This window comes from Equus quagga, chromosome 10, assembly GCF_021613505.1.
Source record: "Equus quagga isolate Etosha38 chromosome 10, UCLA_HA_Equagga_1.0, whole genome shotgun sequence".
NCBI classification, from domain to species: domain Eukaryota; kingdom Metazoa; phylum Chordata; class Mammalia; order Perissodactyla; family Equidae; genus Equus; species Equus quagga.
The window spans coordinates 75,165,335-75,179,758 of NC_060276.1; the positions used below are offsets into that span (position 1 = coordinate 75,165,335).

Genomic DNA, 14,424 nt, shown 5'->3' on the forward strand with positions numbered 1-14,424 from the left:
GTTAGAGGGACTTCTTTAAGAGGAAAAGAAAAGGACACAAATAGAAATAAGAAAATTATAAAGAGAAAATATCACTGGTAAAGGCAAATGTATAATAAAGGTAGTGGATCAACTACTTTTATAAAGCTAGCATGAGGTTCAAAAGACAAAAGTTCTAAAATCATCTATATCAGCAATAAAAGGTTAAAGGATACACATGATTAAAAGAGGTAAAATATGTCAAAACATTAAATGTGGGGAGGGGGAGTAAAAATGTATGGGTTTTAGTATGAGGTCGAACTTTAGAGAGCATCAACTTAATATAAATAGATATATACATATGTTGTTATATATGAACCTCATGGTAACTACAAACTGAAAACCTATAGTAAATACCCAAAAAATAAAGAGAAAGGAACCCAAACACAACATTAAAGAAAGTCATCAAGTCACGAGGAAAGAAAACAAGAGAAGAAGAAAGGAATAGGGAAGAACTACAAAAGCATCCGGAAAAAAGGTAACAAAATGGCAATAAGTACATATTTATCAATACTTACTTTAAGTGTAAATGGACTAAATGCTCCGATCAAAAGACATAGGGTGGATGGATGGATAAAAAAAACAAGACCCCTATATACTGCATAGAAGAGAACAAATTTCATATCTAAGTACACTTACAGACTGAAAGTGAAGGGATGAAAAAGATATTCCATGCAAATGGCAATGAAGAGAAAGCTGGAGTAGCAACACATATCAGACAAAATAGACGTAAAACAAAAACTGTAACAAGACACAGAAAATGGCACTACATAATGATAAAATGAACAGGCGAACAAGAGAATATAACACTTGAAAATATCTATGTGCCCAACATAGGAGCACCTAAATACATAATGCAAATATTAACAGACATAAAAGGTGAAATAGACGGCAACACAATAATAGTAGGGGGCTTTAACATCTCACTTACATCAATGGATAGTTCATCCAGACAAAATTCAATTAAGGAAACGGCCTTAAATGACACATCACACAAGATGGACTTAATAGATATATACAGAACATTCCATCCAAAAACAGTAGAATACACATTCTCTTCTAATGCACATGGAACATTCTCTAGGATAGATCACATATTACGCTACAATATAAGTCTAAATAAATTTAAGAAGATTGGAATAATATCAAGCATCTTTTCTGACCGTAGCAGTATGAAACTAGAAATCAACTACAAGAAGAAAGCTAGAAAAGCTGCAAACATGCGGAGATTAAACAAAATGCTAATGAACAACTATTGGGTCAGTGAAGAAATCAAAGGAGAAATTTAAAAATACTTGGAGACAAGTGAAAATGAAAATATGACATACCAAAATCTATGGGATACTTCAAAAGCCATACTAAGAGAGAAATTTATAGCAGTACAGGCCTACCTCAACAAACAAGAAAAATATCAAATAAACAAATCTAACAGTGAACCTAAAGGAACTGGAAGAAGAAAAACAAAGTGCAAAATCAGTAGAAGAAAGGAAATAATAAAAATCAACGTGGAGATCGATGAAATAGAGACTAAAAGACAACAGAAAAAAATCAATGAAACTAAGAGCTGGTTCTTTGAAAAGATAAAATTGACAAACCCTCAGGTAGACTCACTAAGAAAAACAGAGAAGACTCAAATAAACAAAATCAGAAACTAAAGAGGAGAAAGTCCAGCAGATAACACAGAAATGCAAAGGATTCTAAGAGAATAATATGAAAAACTATATGTCAAAGAATTGGATAATCTAGAAGAAATGAATAATTTCTTAGAATCATACAACATTCAAAAACTAAATCGAGAAGAAGTAGAGAATTTGAAAAGACTGCTCACTAGTAAGGAGATTGAAACAGTAATCAAAAACCTCCCCAAAAACAAAAGTCCAGGACCAGATGGCTTTTTTAGTGTATTGCCTTGATCAACTCTGAAATTCCTTGAATTCACCAAACCATCCAGCTTGACTTGCCAGTAGACTCACTTAGGAAGTATGCTTGGAGGCCACATGCTGACCCAGCTGGCTCCTTCTTGTCAAGGAACTGTCAGCTCAAATGTCACCTCCTCAGAGAGGCCTTTCATGACCCTCTAGCACCCCTCTCATCCCTAGTGGCTGACAGAGACACTTAACTCTAGCTGAAATTATCTTGTTACTTACTTCCATGTTTAACATCTTTCTCTTTCTACTGGAATATCAGCTCCATCAGGCTAGGGACTTTGTCATGTTCACTGCTCTATCTCCAGCAACTAGCATAATGCCTAACACCTAGGAAATATCCAACAAAGATGTTTTTAGTGAATTGAAGAATGGCTAGAATATCAAATTTTTCAGGGTTTGGCTAAAGCAGTACTAGCAGGGAGATTTATAGTACTAAATGCCTATATTATATAAAAGAAGAAAGGTCTCATGTTAATGACCTTACCTTCCATGTTAAGAAACTAGAAAAAGAAGAGCAAATTAAACCCAAAGTAAGCAGAAGAAAGGAAATAATAAAGATGAGAGTAGAGATCAATAAAATAGAAAATAAAAAAACACTAGAGAAAAATCAATGAAAACGAAAGCTGTTTTTCACTAGAAGATGAGTAATATTCTGATTACCCAATTTCAGTGTGGGTTTCCCCACACATCCAAGCTATTCTGCAACAATAGCTGGGTGTCCTACAGTTCAATCCAATTCTGACAATATCTACCTGGAGATAGCATCACATCCAACAGGCTAAGGGCTCAGGCCTGCAAGACTTCTCTCCACCTCCACTTCGGACACCAGTCACAAGCTCAGGTTATCACCTGTGCTTCTTACCAACCACCTATAGATTGGAAGTCCCAAAGATGCCACCTCCTTAGGTTCTATCAAGTTGCTAGGGTGGCTCACAGAACTCAAAGAAACATTTTACTTAATAGATTACTGATTTACTTTAAAATGACATAACTCAGGAACAGCCAGATGGAAGAGATACATAGAGCAAGGTATGGGGAAAGAGCATGGAAGCCCCCATGCCTCTCCAAGTGCACCACTCTCCCTAAATCTCCGCATGTTCACCAACCCATAAACTCTCTGAACCCCATTCTCTTGTGTTTTTATAGAGGCTAAATTACATAGACATGATTGATTAAATCATTGGCCATTGGTGCTTGATTCAACCTCCATCTCCTCTCCTCTCCCCAGATGTCGGGGGTGGGACTGAAAGTTCCAACTCTCTAATTACAGGGTTGGTTCTCTTGGCAACCAAAAGTCACGTCATTAACATAACAAAAGACACTTTACTTGCTCTCATCACTTAGGAAATTTCAAGGGTTTTAGGAGCTCTGAGCCAGAAATGGGAAGAAGACCAAATATATACTTATTGTTATTAATCACAATATCGCAATCAATAACATTAATTAGCCTCTAGCCATAATGGCCAGGAGAAAAGAAACAAGACAGAAATTACCAATATCAGAAGTGAGAGAGTTAGCTTGCCCAAGGTCATACTTAGAGCCAGGATTTGAACTGGATCTGTTTGATGCCAGAACCTGTGTTCTTTAATCACAATCCACACTGCTCCTCTAAGTATGGCAGTGTCTGGCACATCATACCACTCAATTAGCAATTCCTTGGATTATGTTTTACTTTCTTTTTTTATCAGCAGCTACCATTTATTGAATGCTTGCTATGTAGCAGGCATTGTGCTATGTGCTTTCTTAAGTATAAACTAGTTGAACTTTCACACCCACACTATGAGGTTAGTACTATTATTATTTCCATTTTGCAGTTGAGAAAGCTGAGGTGCAAAAAGACTAAGGAACTTGACAAAAGTCACACAACCGGCCTTCTTTTCTGAATTTAAAGTGGGGATTATAATACTTGCTAGTTGTGTAATGAGGATTAGTGAGATGATACATATAAAGAGTGCTTAGCCTGGTGCTTGGTTCAGAGTAAGTGCCAGAGACCTATTAGTCATTATCACCTTTATTGTGTTAGGAATTATCTCCTTTAATACTCACAGCAATTCTTGTATCATGCACCTAAGCAATTCTTGTATCATGCAGTGGCACCTAGGTAGAAATTATCAATAAATCTTCTTTCATTATTCTACTTAAGGCTCCTAAGGAAGGAGTCAGGTGCAGGACAGTGGGCATTGGACTTGGTATCAGATGCCCAGTGTTCTTGTCTTAGCTCTGCCACACATTGCCTATGGGACCAGGAGCCTTGGATTATGACAAATGAAAAATTTTTCCATTGCTAAATCTTACCTATGTGTGTGGAATATTTCTGAGTGATACAAATCAGTTCACTCTCCTGAGTCCCATTGTGACTGTTTCTAAAATGGAGCGATAGGTACCCACTCTAGAGGAATGTAAAAATGGTAAACTATAGAAGACTGTACATATGAAATACTAGTTAGAGCAGGGGTCAGAAAACTTTCTTTGTAAAGGGCCAGATAGTAAATATTTTAGACTTTTGATGTCCATGCAGTCTCAATTGAAACTATTCATTCTGCTTTTGTAGCACAAAAGCAGCCATAGAGAATGCGTAAATGAATGAGTGTAGCTGTGTTCCAATAAAACTTTATTTCCAAACCAGGTGGCAGGCCTTGGTTTGCAGACTCCTGATTTAGATCCTCATTATTGGGCACCAGCTTTATGCCAAGCACCTGGTAAGCACTGAGGCTACAAGGTAAACAAGACCTAGTGTTTATCCTGGAAAAGCTCCCAGTCTTGTGGGGGAGTCAGGCACACAAACAGGTAATCAAAATGCAGGATTATAAGTGCTCAATTATGGCATGAATGGAGTGTGTTTGCTTTTGACAAAGGAGGCCCCTGTTGTTGTGTGCTGTGATGATGGCTCTACTTCTGTCTAAGAAAGAGTCTTTTTGGTTCAATGAATCTTTTCAAATCCATTGATAAAAGTTTCACCTCATATATCCCTTTTATTAATCTTAACTATATCCTGAGACTCTTATAAAACAATGCTCAAAACAAATGGGATTTTTTAAAAATAGGTTTCTCTTGTGTCCATTCTTAAGTACTCCCATAGGGAAATTCAGCTTTGTAGTCTCCCCTTTTGTTGGTGAATTTCCTCTAAACACTAGAACCAGAGGGCCACAGTGGCCTGGCCTACATACTGGGAATGCTGGCCCTACACTTTCATTCACTAATTGTGTGCTGAGGGCAGGTCCCTTGACCTTCATTGTCTTCAGTTACCCTGCTGCAGCTGGAGGGGCCCAGCTAGGTGGTTTCCAACGTCCCTTCCAGCTCTTCACTGTGGATGGTGCATAAATACACAATGTGCCCCTGTCATGTTTTTCAGTTGAATTTTCTGTGCCTCAGTTTCATCCTATGAAATGGTGGGTGGAGCAGACTAGGGAAGCTCAAAGTTATCTTTGATTTTAGTTGTACTTGGAGGCTAAGACTGGCTCTTTTCAGGACATATTATTTTTGGGGATGTACTCGGAGCAAATCCCAAGAGGGAAGGGCTATGGCCAGTTGGAAAACTGGAGAAAGTGAAAGTGAGAGTCCTGAGTTTATCTGCCTAATTTGGGAATGCTTTGTGTAGGAGCATTGTCAGGTACATTGGTAATCTCCCACCAACAACTCTCCCTCACCATGACCCACTCTGGGCCCTGGCACCAAAAATGTGTCCAGATGCCTTTTTTGGAAGCACATTCTGCTCTGGTATTGCCAAACAAACTCAGGAGATAGGAGGCAGGCAGGCAGGCAGACTTGTATATGGACCATCCTCTGTGCGTAAAGCCCTGTTCTAGAAAGGAAGTATGTATAATGGTTAAGGGCATGGCTTCCAGTGTCACACTGCCTAGATTCAAATCCCAAATCTATTAATAGTGGCTGTGGAAAACCTAGGTAAATCATTTAACCTTTCTCCATTTCAGTTACACCATCTTTAAAATGGGGATGACAATAGTTCTTACCTGACAGGGATGCTGTGAGAACTAAAAAAGAAGAACTTAGTGTAGTGCCTCATACTTATAAATGTTAGCTGTTATTATTATCATCCTGAGTTTGACAGCCTACTTGGAGAAACAGAACTCAAGGATGAGAGTGGCAGTGTGGGACAGAAGTAAGGGCTCTTCTTGGCCTGGGATGCGGGAGGACTAAGCTTCTGTTGGCCTGCCACTGGCTTGATGTGTGACCTAGGTCAAGTCTCTGCTCCCTTTTGGTCCCATTTTTCCAAACTAGATAATCTTTAGATGGTCGCTTCCAACTTGAACATTTTCTGAGTCAAATAGATTTTGTGCAGGCTATACACATAAGTACAGGAAGGACACAGAGTAAAGGCATCATCCAGCTCTGGTGAAGTTAACCTTGAAGTCTAGACCAGAGAAGGAAGAACGAACAGACTCTGAGCTAGTAAGGTGACCCCTGGCAAAACCACCAAGAAGGCAGAAACTGTCTTTGGGGCTCTGGGCTCTGACTGCTTTCCCCTCTCTTCCCTTTCTTTCCCTTCAGCCTCTGAACATCAACCTGGCTTCTGGCCTCTCTCCCTCTCAGCAAACTCTGTTCTCAGGCTGTGCAAGGAAGTGAGACAAAGAGCACTGGTTGGAGAGAGACTCCATCATGATTGAGCTCCTAGTTCTAGTCCTAGCTGTTCTGAGAAGCATTCTTAGGGGCCCCTAATCTTCTGTCTATCCACCTTTCCCCAGCCCTCATCCTCCTCTCAGTCTACTGTTTCCTCCTGCCTTCCCTCTAAGCTTCCTCTGCCTTTATCTGTACCTCTGTTAGAGCACTTATCAGGCTGTATTGTAATTGTTATTGTATTGTAATTGTAAATGTCCAGCAGTCTCTCCCAGTAGCCTATGAGTTTGGGTGGCTAGCTGTATGTGTCTGTTTCATCTCAGTGGTGTCCAGCACCTAGCTGAGGGGTCAGTGCTGAGCAGGTGATTTGGCAGGCGAATTCACTACCTGCTGGTTTCCTGAGTGAATGTAGGAGCAAATGAGAGAGAGAAGTATGGACTGGATCCCTACCTGCTGCTCCCTTGGCCTTGTAGGTTAGGCAATACAGATGTCTTCTCTGGATCTCCAGTACCTCCCAGTAAAATGAGAGGATCAAAGAGATGGACTGCTGAGGTACCTTTCAGCTTTTTCTTTTTTGCCTTTTTTAAAATGTATTTGCTCAGTTGTCAAGATATAATAATAATAATAGCTTTAAGTTATGTCCCACTGAAGCATGTTTGAGTTTAAATAGGAATCAAAGCTTTCCTTGGTACACAGGATAAGCTGTGATCTCCTCCAATCCAGATCCTAAACTAATGGGGTTCAAATTAATGAATTTTTTCTTTGTAAAGGTCCTAAAGATTTGCTGGCACAGTGGTGACAAAGCATATTCTATGTATTTGATCGTGACAAGTCTTTAAAGAACACTGTTTGTGGCTTTATCTAATCTAGCTCCCCTCTCTCTCTTCCCTTCAGCTGCAAATAACCGTCCACCCCTCCCTCTGTGCCTTGGTGGCCCCGTAGTCTGCTGTGACCATGGAGACTCTCAGCAGCTGCCGTGCTGCCTCCCTCTCTGAGCTGGTGCCCAATGGTTACCTGGCTCAGGTCTTCCCAGGCTGCTCTGAGGTAGAAGGCCTGGCTGGGAAGGTGGGGCTGAAGGAGTCTGAGCAGTGTGATCAGGGTGAATTGAATCCCAGAGAAAAGAGTGGTCAGAACAAGAAGAAAACCAGAATCAACAAGATCTGGAATTTTGTGAGCCGCAGAAAAGGGGCCTCCAGTCAGGGGAAGCGACCCCAGTCCATGATTTTACTGGGAGGCATCTCCCGGCCATCAGAGTTGAAACTCAAATTCACATTAATGGATCGAATGAAGTCATTCAAGAGGTTGAAGCCTTCAACTAGGGACTCCAAGAGTACTACCCCTAGGAACAGCCAGGCCCAGGAACCTCAGGAGGCGCCAGGTATCTGCCGGATGAGGAAGGCAGAGAAGGCCTGGAAGCCCTTCCGCCATTCCTACGCGAGCCACCTTGAGGGCCTGGAGACCTTCCTTGCAGATGTACAGAGATTGGTGCACACCCCCAAGAGGGTGAACCATAAAGTTCTGGCCTTCGATGGCTTTGACATTCAAGTAGAGGAAGACCCCTTGGAGGAAGAGACCCTTGAGCAGCCCGGTACTGGTGAGTGGGCCAGGAGCTACCTGAAAAGCATGTTCTCTGGGAACTGTGAGGTCTTGCACAAATCGGCCGGAGACTCCAGAATCCAGGAGCTGGAGGCCATCATTGAGGGCTCCACCTTGGAAGGGAATGTAGAAGGGGGCTACGAGGAGAGCCCTGGGCGCCTGTGCCGAGACAAGACCACACCTTTCAGTGGTGTTGTCAAGTTCTTCAGCAACATGGCCGAGGTTGCCCGCAAGTGGCGGGCATTATCCCGGGAAGAGCTGCAAATGGGCTGCCAGCAGGAGGCCTACTTTGTGGGTGGCAGCGAAGGTTTCATCCTGGAAAGTGCCACCTCCAGGGCCTCATTCCCCCAAAACCTGTCCTGCCCCCCAGAGGCTGCACTGTGGGGCAGCACCATTAGGAGGTGCCAGCGCTGCCACCGCAAGACCTCCCAGGCCTCATGCACCTTTGAAATGAACATTGAGGGTGAGGAGACACCCGGCCAGGCTCTCGCAGGTCCATGCACCACTGCTGTCTTGGCCTCAGCCTTGGCCTCAACCTCAGCAGTCTTCGAGTTCCAGGACAACCAGACACCCCAGAACTGCAGCAGCCACCACTATCTCCGTGCCTTCACCAGGGGGCACTCCGCCTCCAAGAAGCTCAACGAAGACACTGAGACTGTGGTCAGCTTCCTCAATGAAGATGACAATGCTAGAGAGTCCTCTGAGTTGGGCACCTGTGCCAGGAGGGTCACCACCAAAGCTGTCATGGAGAAGCTAGAGGAGAAGCCAAGTGAGATGGAGGAGCAGAAGGCTGGCAGTGGGCCTGAGGGGTCCAGCCAGGCAGGGCAGCCCCAGGAGTCTCATTTGGGTATGGGTGCAGTGGATGCAGAGAGAGACGCTAGCAAGGCATGCACTGGAGTCCTGGACACTAAGGTAAGGTGGGAGCTGGCTTTTTCAAATCACTGTTTGAAACATTTAGGACTCCAGAAGCCAGCCAAACTCTAGTGCCCTCCCAAGAACCCCACCTTCTGCCAGGAATGTCTTGAAAGGAATGCTCCCAACAGTCAGGTGCCGGGGACTAGACTGATCCTAAAACTGGGAAATTTTTGCCACTTCCTTGGGCTGAATTCCTGTAGTCACACCTCAATTCAGCCTTGAACCAAAACCGAATCTTTGGGAATGGCAGCAGAGTGACCAGGATCATTTAATGATGCCCAAGACAGCCATAGTGTCCTGTTTTCCTTAGACTGTGGGACATTTTACCGGCTTTGCCAACTTCCCCTCCTCCACCAACAAAAGCTGAATCCAGAGACTAGTGTCAAGGAAAGCCTCTGGGCTGAATGTCAGGAGACCTGGAGTTTTGTCCCAGCTCTGTGCCCTGTTGTCTGTATGACTTTGAGACAAGTCCTTTCATCACACTGGATCTCAGTTTTCCTATGAAGGGGAGAGGGCTGTCTTGGAAATCTCTAGGCACCTTCTGGTGACAAAACTCTGTGTTATTTGACCTGGAGAATGTAGGCAGAGGACAGCTCAATAATGTGCTTCTCTCAGCATTCATTGAGTGGTAGCTTTTTATCCAGCATCTTGCAGGGTGCTGTCACATACATTGCTTTCATTTAATTCTTAAAGTAAACTCGTGAGGTGGGAGAGATTACCCTCATTTTGCCAGTGAGCAAACAAGCTCAGAGAGGTTGAGTGACTTATCCAAAGTCTTAAGAGATTATGACAGAATTTGGATTCAAATCTCACTTTTGACTCCAAGTCTAGTGCTTTTGTCTAGCTATCTATAGTTTTCAGGGGATTTGATTTGAGTGCTGACAAGAAGGTGCTCACCACGCCGCCATTCATGGACAAATGTAGTAGAAAGAATGTTGAATAAACACTAGAAGGGACTATCTGGCTTTGAGACTTAAGAATGTCTTCATAAGGGGGTATGCTATAGTTTCTCCAGATGATTTTAGGGCAAAGTATTTTTTAAGGGTAGTTAATTAAAATTCTTCTCCTTGGTGGTGGTGGTGGAGGGTGGTCTAGCTTGATAGCTCTTGACCTGTCCTGTCGTCTCTCACATTCCACTTTTAGAGAACTCGGGTCTGATCAGGACAGAAGCAATAAGCTCGCTTTTTCCCGGAAGGGCATTAATATGTTTACAGGCATTCTCTTTCTATATTTATCATTTTTTATAGGCTTTAAGGACATAAAAATTGGCATAATATTATTGGGAGTAAATTTTATTGCAGTGGTTTTAAAACCAACGATCAAAAAAGCCAACAAATAAACATATCTAGTGACTCCATTAACTGATAATTGCCATTGGCTATTGCACGTCCAAGGTTACCAGTCACTAGGAAGAGGGTCATAGATGAGTATATCACCCTACGAGGGGGCTGTGTGGAGTGGGCATGGGGTTGCTTTGTGGGTTCTTTAAAAGCACAGGCTTTGGAGTCACAAAGGCTTGAGTGTGACTTGCCCTCTCATCTGTGAAGTGGGACAAAACACTCCTTACCTAAGAGGGTTGTTGTGGGGAATCGAAGGAGCCAGAGTATGTAAGGTTCTCAGACTAGTACCATTCATGACATGTCATGGGCATCCACAAAGTGGTAGCTGTTGTCATTGAAATTTAGTAAATTAATAAGCGTAAACAATGTACAGTCTGAGAAACAATTGAAGACAGTACTATAGCAGCAGCTGGTTAATGCATTTGAAGGAGCAGTGTCTGAGGTTAGGAAATTGGCTTCTAGTCTCATTTCTACTCCTGACTTGCTTTGTGACCTTAAAACAGATCCTTCCCCTCTCTTGGCCTCAGTTTCTCCATCTGAACCAGAGAACTTGCACCAGATAATTCCTGAGGATCTTTCCTCCTTGCTCTTCTCTAGTTCTTTCCTCCCAGCAATGCCTATAATTGTTTCTGAGTCTGGCGAGAGACTCCTTGCCCCGCAGTGGCTTGTTTCAGAATAGCTCTCCTTGGCAGGCTTCCTGTGCCCTCTGCCGGTTGCTTGGAGATGCTGGCTGTCTTTCCCTGGGGAGTTATACACCAGCCCAGACAGGGATTGGGGTCCAGGAAAGAAGCAAAGTGGAGTTGAAAAGATGAATGTCAGGGAACATTGATGTAGGTCAGGGGTCCTGTTGACCATCTGGTCCAATCACTTCATTTTACAGATGATGGGGACACTGAGTACCAGAAAAGGGAAAGATTTCCTTGACACACAGAAAATGAAAGGCAGATAGAACCCCAAAGTTCTAGTCTTGGCTCTGCCACAAATCCTACTGACAAACTCCCTTCTCCCTCTGGATTTTAGCAGCCTTCTTTGTTACCTGGAGATCCTCATCCTTCTCTCAGGCACCTTGCAGGTCTATTATGAGGCTAAATTGAGATAATCAATGTGAAAGCAATACATTGGTAAGTAGTAAAGGCCACATGATTACAATGGATCATTATAGGCAAATAAAAGTGAAAAACTTGGCGAGAAGAATGGCTCAGGTTATTTTGTGTTTCTCAGGGAAACTGGGCTTTGTCCAGGGAGTTTTATTTTTGAGGTCTATTCATTCAACCCTCCAGAGCTAAGTGGTTCCTGAAACTGTAGCTGCTTTGGCCTAGATTTGGCTGTGACCAAGCCTGGGGCTGCTCTTGTAGCCCAGGTCGGGGGTGCAGCTTCAAGAAGATGATGTCTGAAGGCAGGGGTGGGATCTCTTCAGAGCCCTTCATTTGGGGAGTTTATCAAGGGTCAATAGGGACTGATACTTCTCTGGGCCTCACACCTTGCACTAAGAAAACAAAAAGAGTAATACTAATAATTATAGCTCACATTTACACAGTGCTTATTATGTTCCCAGGCACTGTTCTCAGCATTTCACATGTATGAACTCATTTCATCATACAACTACCCTGTGAGTCTGGGACAATCTTTAAAATAAGGATGATAATAATAACTACCTTATAGGGTTGTTGTAAAGATGAAATGAGTAAACACACATAAGTCCTTATAACAGTGTGTGGCCAAGAGTCATTGTACAATAAATGTTGGCTATATGCATTATTTATTAAAAGCAAATGTCACAGGAAGGGACCGTACCTCAAGCCTGTCATTAGCTAACACCTTAGTGGGAATTACTAGACTACAAGTTAGGGGAATAAGGAGAAGAATGATAAGCATTCTTTAGATTTGTACAGGACTTTATACTTTGCAGAGTGTTTTTCTGTATATAAATTGATTTGCAAAACTATTCTAATTATAATTGTCATTATTATTATCATTATTCCCATATGACAGATGAGGAACTTGAGGTATAGTATATAAGGAACAAAACATTGAAGTTGGAGTCAAAATGCCTAGTTTCAAAGTCCTGGCTCTTGTACTTTATTGTATATGTGACTTTTGATAAGTCATTTAACCACTTTAAATCTTGGTTTCCTTCATTTGTCAGCTGGAAATAAGAAGTCTCCCCTGTTTCCTTCCTAAGAAGCAGGAAAACATACTAAGTGCTTTTACTTCTATGACGCTCATCCCCCCAGTGTCCCTGCTCTATTGAGCTCATCACCACTATCCTATTTTATTATGCTTCTGCCTACAAATGATATTCATAACCATACTCAGAAACAGCTAGGGTGGTGGCTGTTGTCCCCATTTCACACCTGAAGAGTCAGCAGTCGATGTGGGATTAGGACACAGGGACACAGCGATCAAGTCAATGCTGGATCTACACTGCCTCTCACTCCATTCTGGGATCTCTTGAGAATTATTGAGTCCAATTTTCCAAGCCTCTTAACTGCTGGACATTTCAAAGTTGGTAGCACACCTTGAGAAGGAAACTACAGTCAGCTTTTGCCAACAATATTGCCAACAAGTCACATCTGGCCTTCCTCTCCCTGTGGGAGGAACTCTATGGGTTCAGCTCCTCCTTCTTAGTGGCCCCTTGGCAGAATGCAAGGGAGGGATGGGCAGGGCACTCCCTGAGTGAACAAAGCTGCCCCCTTGGTGTGGGTTCTGCTGTCCAGACCATCAAGGACACTCAACAAAGAAGAGGAAAGTCCAGAATGGGTACCACATCAAGGTGTTTATGGACACACCAATTGTGAAGTCATTGCTACAGGAGCCCCAATTTGGGCAGCCAGATAGTAGATTTTCTTTAAAGACATTAGCAGCTACAGAGGTTTTAACCTTAATTCAGGATAGGCCTTAGCAAAAGTACAAATGGCTGTATTCCACCTTTGTTTTCTTACCTCTTCCAGCTCTAGGGGCCTCTGTCCTCTAAGCTTCAAACTGCTTAGTTCTGGTCCTTCCCGAAGCTGCTGTTTCCAAAAAGCTGTTTCCTTCTGTATTGGGTAGAATTGTGCCCCCCAAAATATATCTCCAAGTCCTAACCCTCAGTACCAGTGAATGTTACCTTATTTGGAAATAGGATCTTTGCAGATGTAATCTAATTATGATGAGGTCATACCTCATTAGGGTAGACCCTAATCCAGTGACTGATGTCTTTATAATAAGAAGGAAATTTGGACATAGATGCAGACAAAGACACAGGGAAGAAGGCCATGTGATGGTGGAGACAGAGGAGTGATGCAGCTGCAAGTCAAGGAATGCTGAGGATTGCTGGGAGCCTCTAGGAGGTAGGAGGCAAGGAAATATCCTTCTCTGGGGATTTCAGAGATAACATGGCCCTGCTGACACCTTGATTTCAGACTTCTTGGCTCTAGAACTGTGAGAGAATAAATTCTGGTTGTTTTAAGCCACTCAGTTTGTGTTAACTTGTTACAGCAGTCCTAGGAAACTAATACACCTTCTGTCTCTCAAATCAGAGTTCTGTCCCCAAGTACAGTCTGAAAAGCAATTTGATTAGGCTAATTCATATGGAGGTATTTATCCTCATAAAGAAGGGTGAACCCCTACCTCCACAATGTTGCTGAAATTGGTGGAATGTCAACCATTGTGACCATTGAGATGTTCAGGTCATATAGAGGAAAGAGGATTTGGGGGAAGGTATCCCAAAAATCTTACTATGGAGCTTGACTGCATTCTCTGTAGGAAGCTCCCCCTCCTATCCAGAATCAAAATAATTCAATACTCCAGGCTCTTCCATTGCTGGGCCTCAGTGTTTTTTTTCCATCTGTTCAATGAGGTGGTTAGATTGTATGACCTATAAGAAGGCTTTCAGCTCTAACAGTTTATGGGGCTATGAGACAAAGTAAATAAGTTAGGACTAAGGGGAGTGATTAAAAAACAATCTTTTTTAAAAATTTTTTTAAAGATTGGCACCTGGGCTAACAACTGTTGCCAATCTTTTTTTTTTTTTTTGCTTTTTCTCGCCCAAACCCCCCCCCCCCCACCCCGTA

The 14,424-nt window shown here is 42.6% G+C and overlaps 1 protein-coding gene across 8 annotated transcripts in view; it reads left to right on the forward strand.

Annotated features, from left to right (window-relative positions):
- ARHGEF9 (Cdc42 guanine nucleotide exchange factor 9) overlaps window positions 1-14,424 on the forward strand; it is a 548,669-nt gene that overhangs the window by 266,407 nt on the left and 267,838 nt on the right. For all 8 annotated transcript variants that reach the window (XM_046672729.1, XM_046672736.1, XM_046672732.1 and 5 more), the window contains exon 2: window positions 7,416-9,029. In XM_046672729.1, coding sequence (XP_046528685.1) covers window positions 7,476-9,029 — 1,554 coding nt within the window. In that variant the 5' untranslated portion in view covers window positions 7,416-7,475. The remainder of the gene's footprint in view (window positions 1-7,415; window positions 9,030-14,424) is intronic.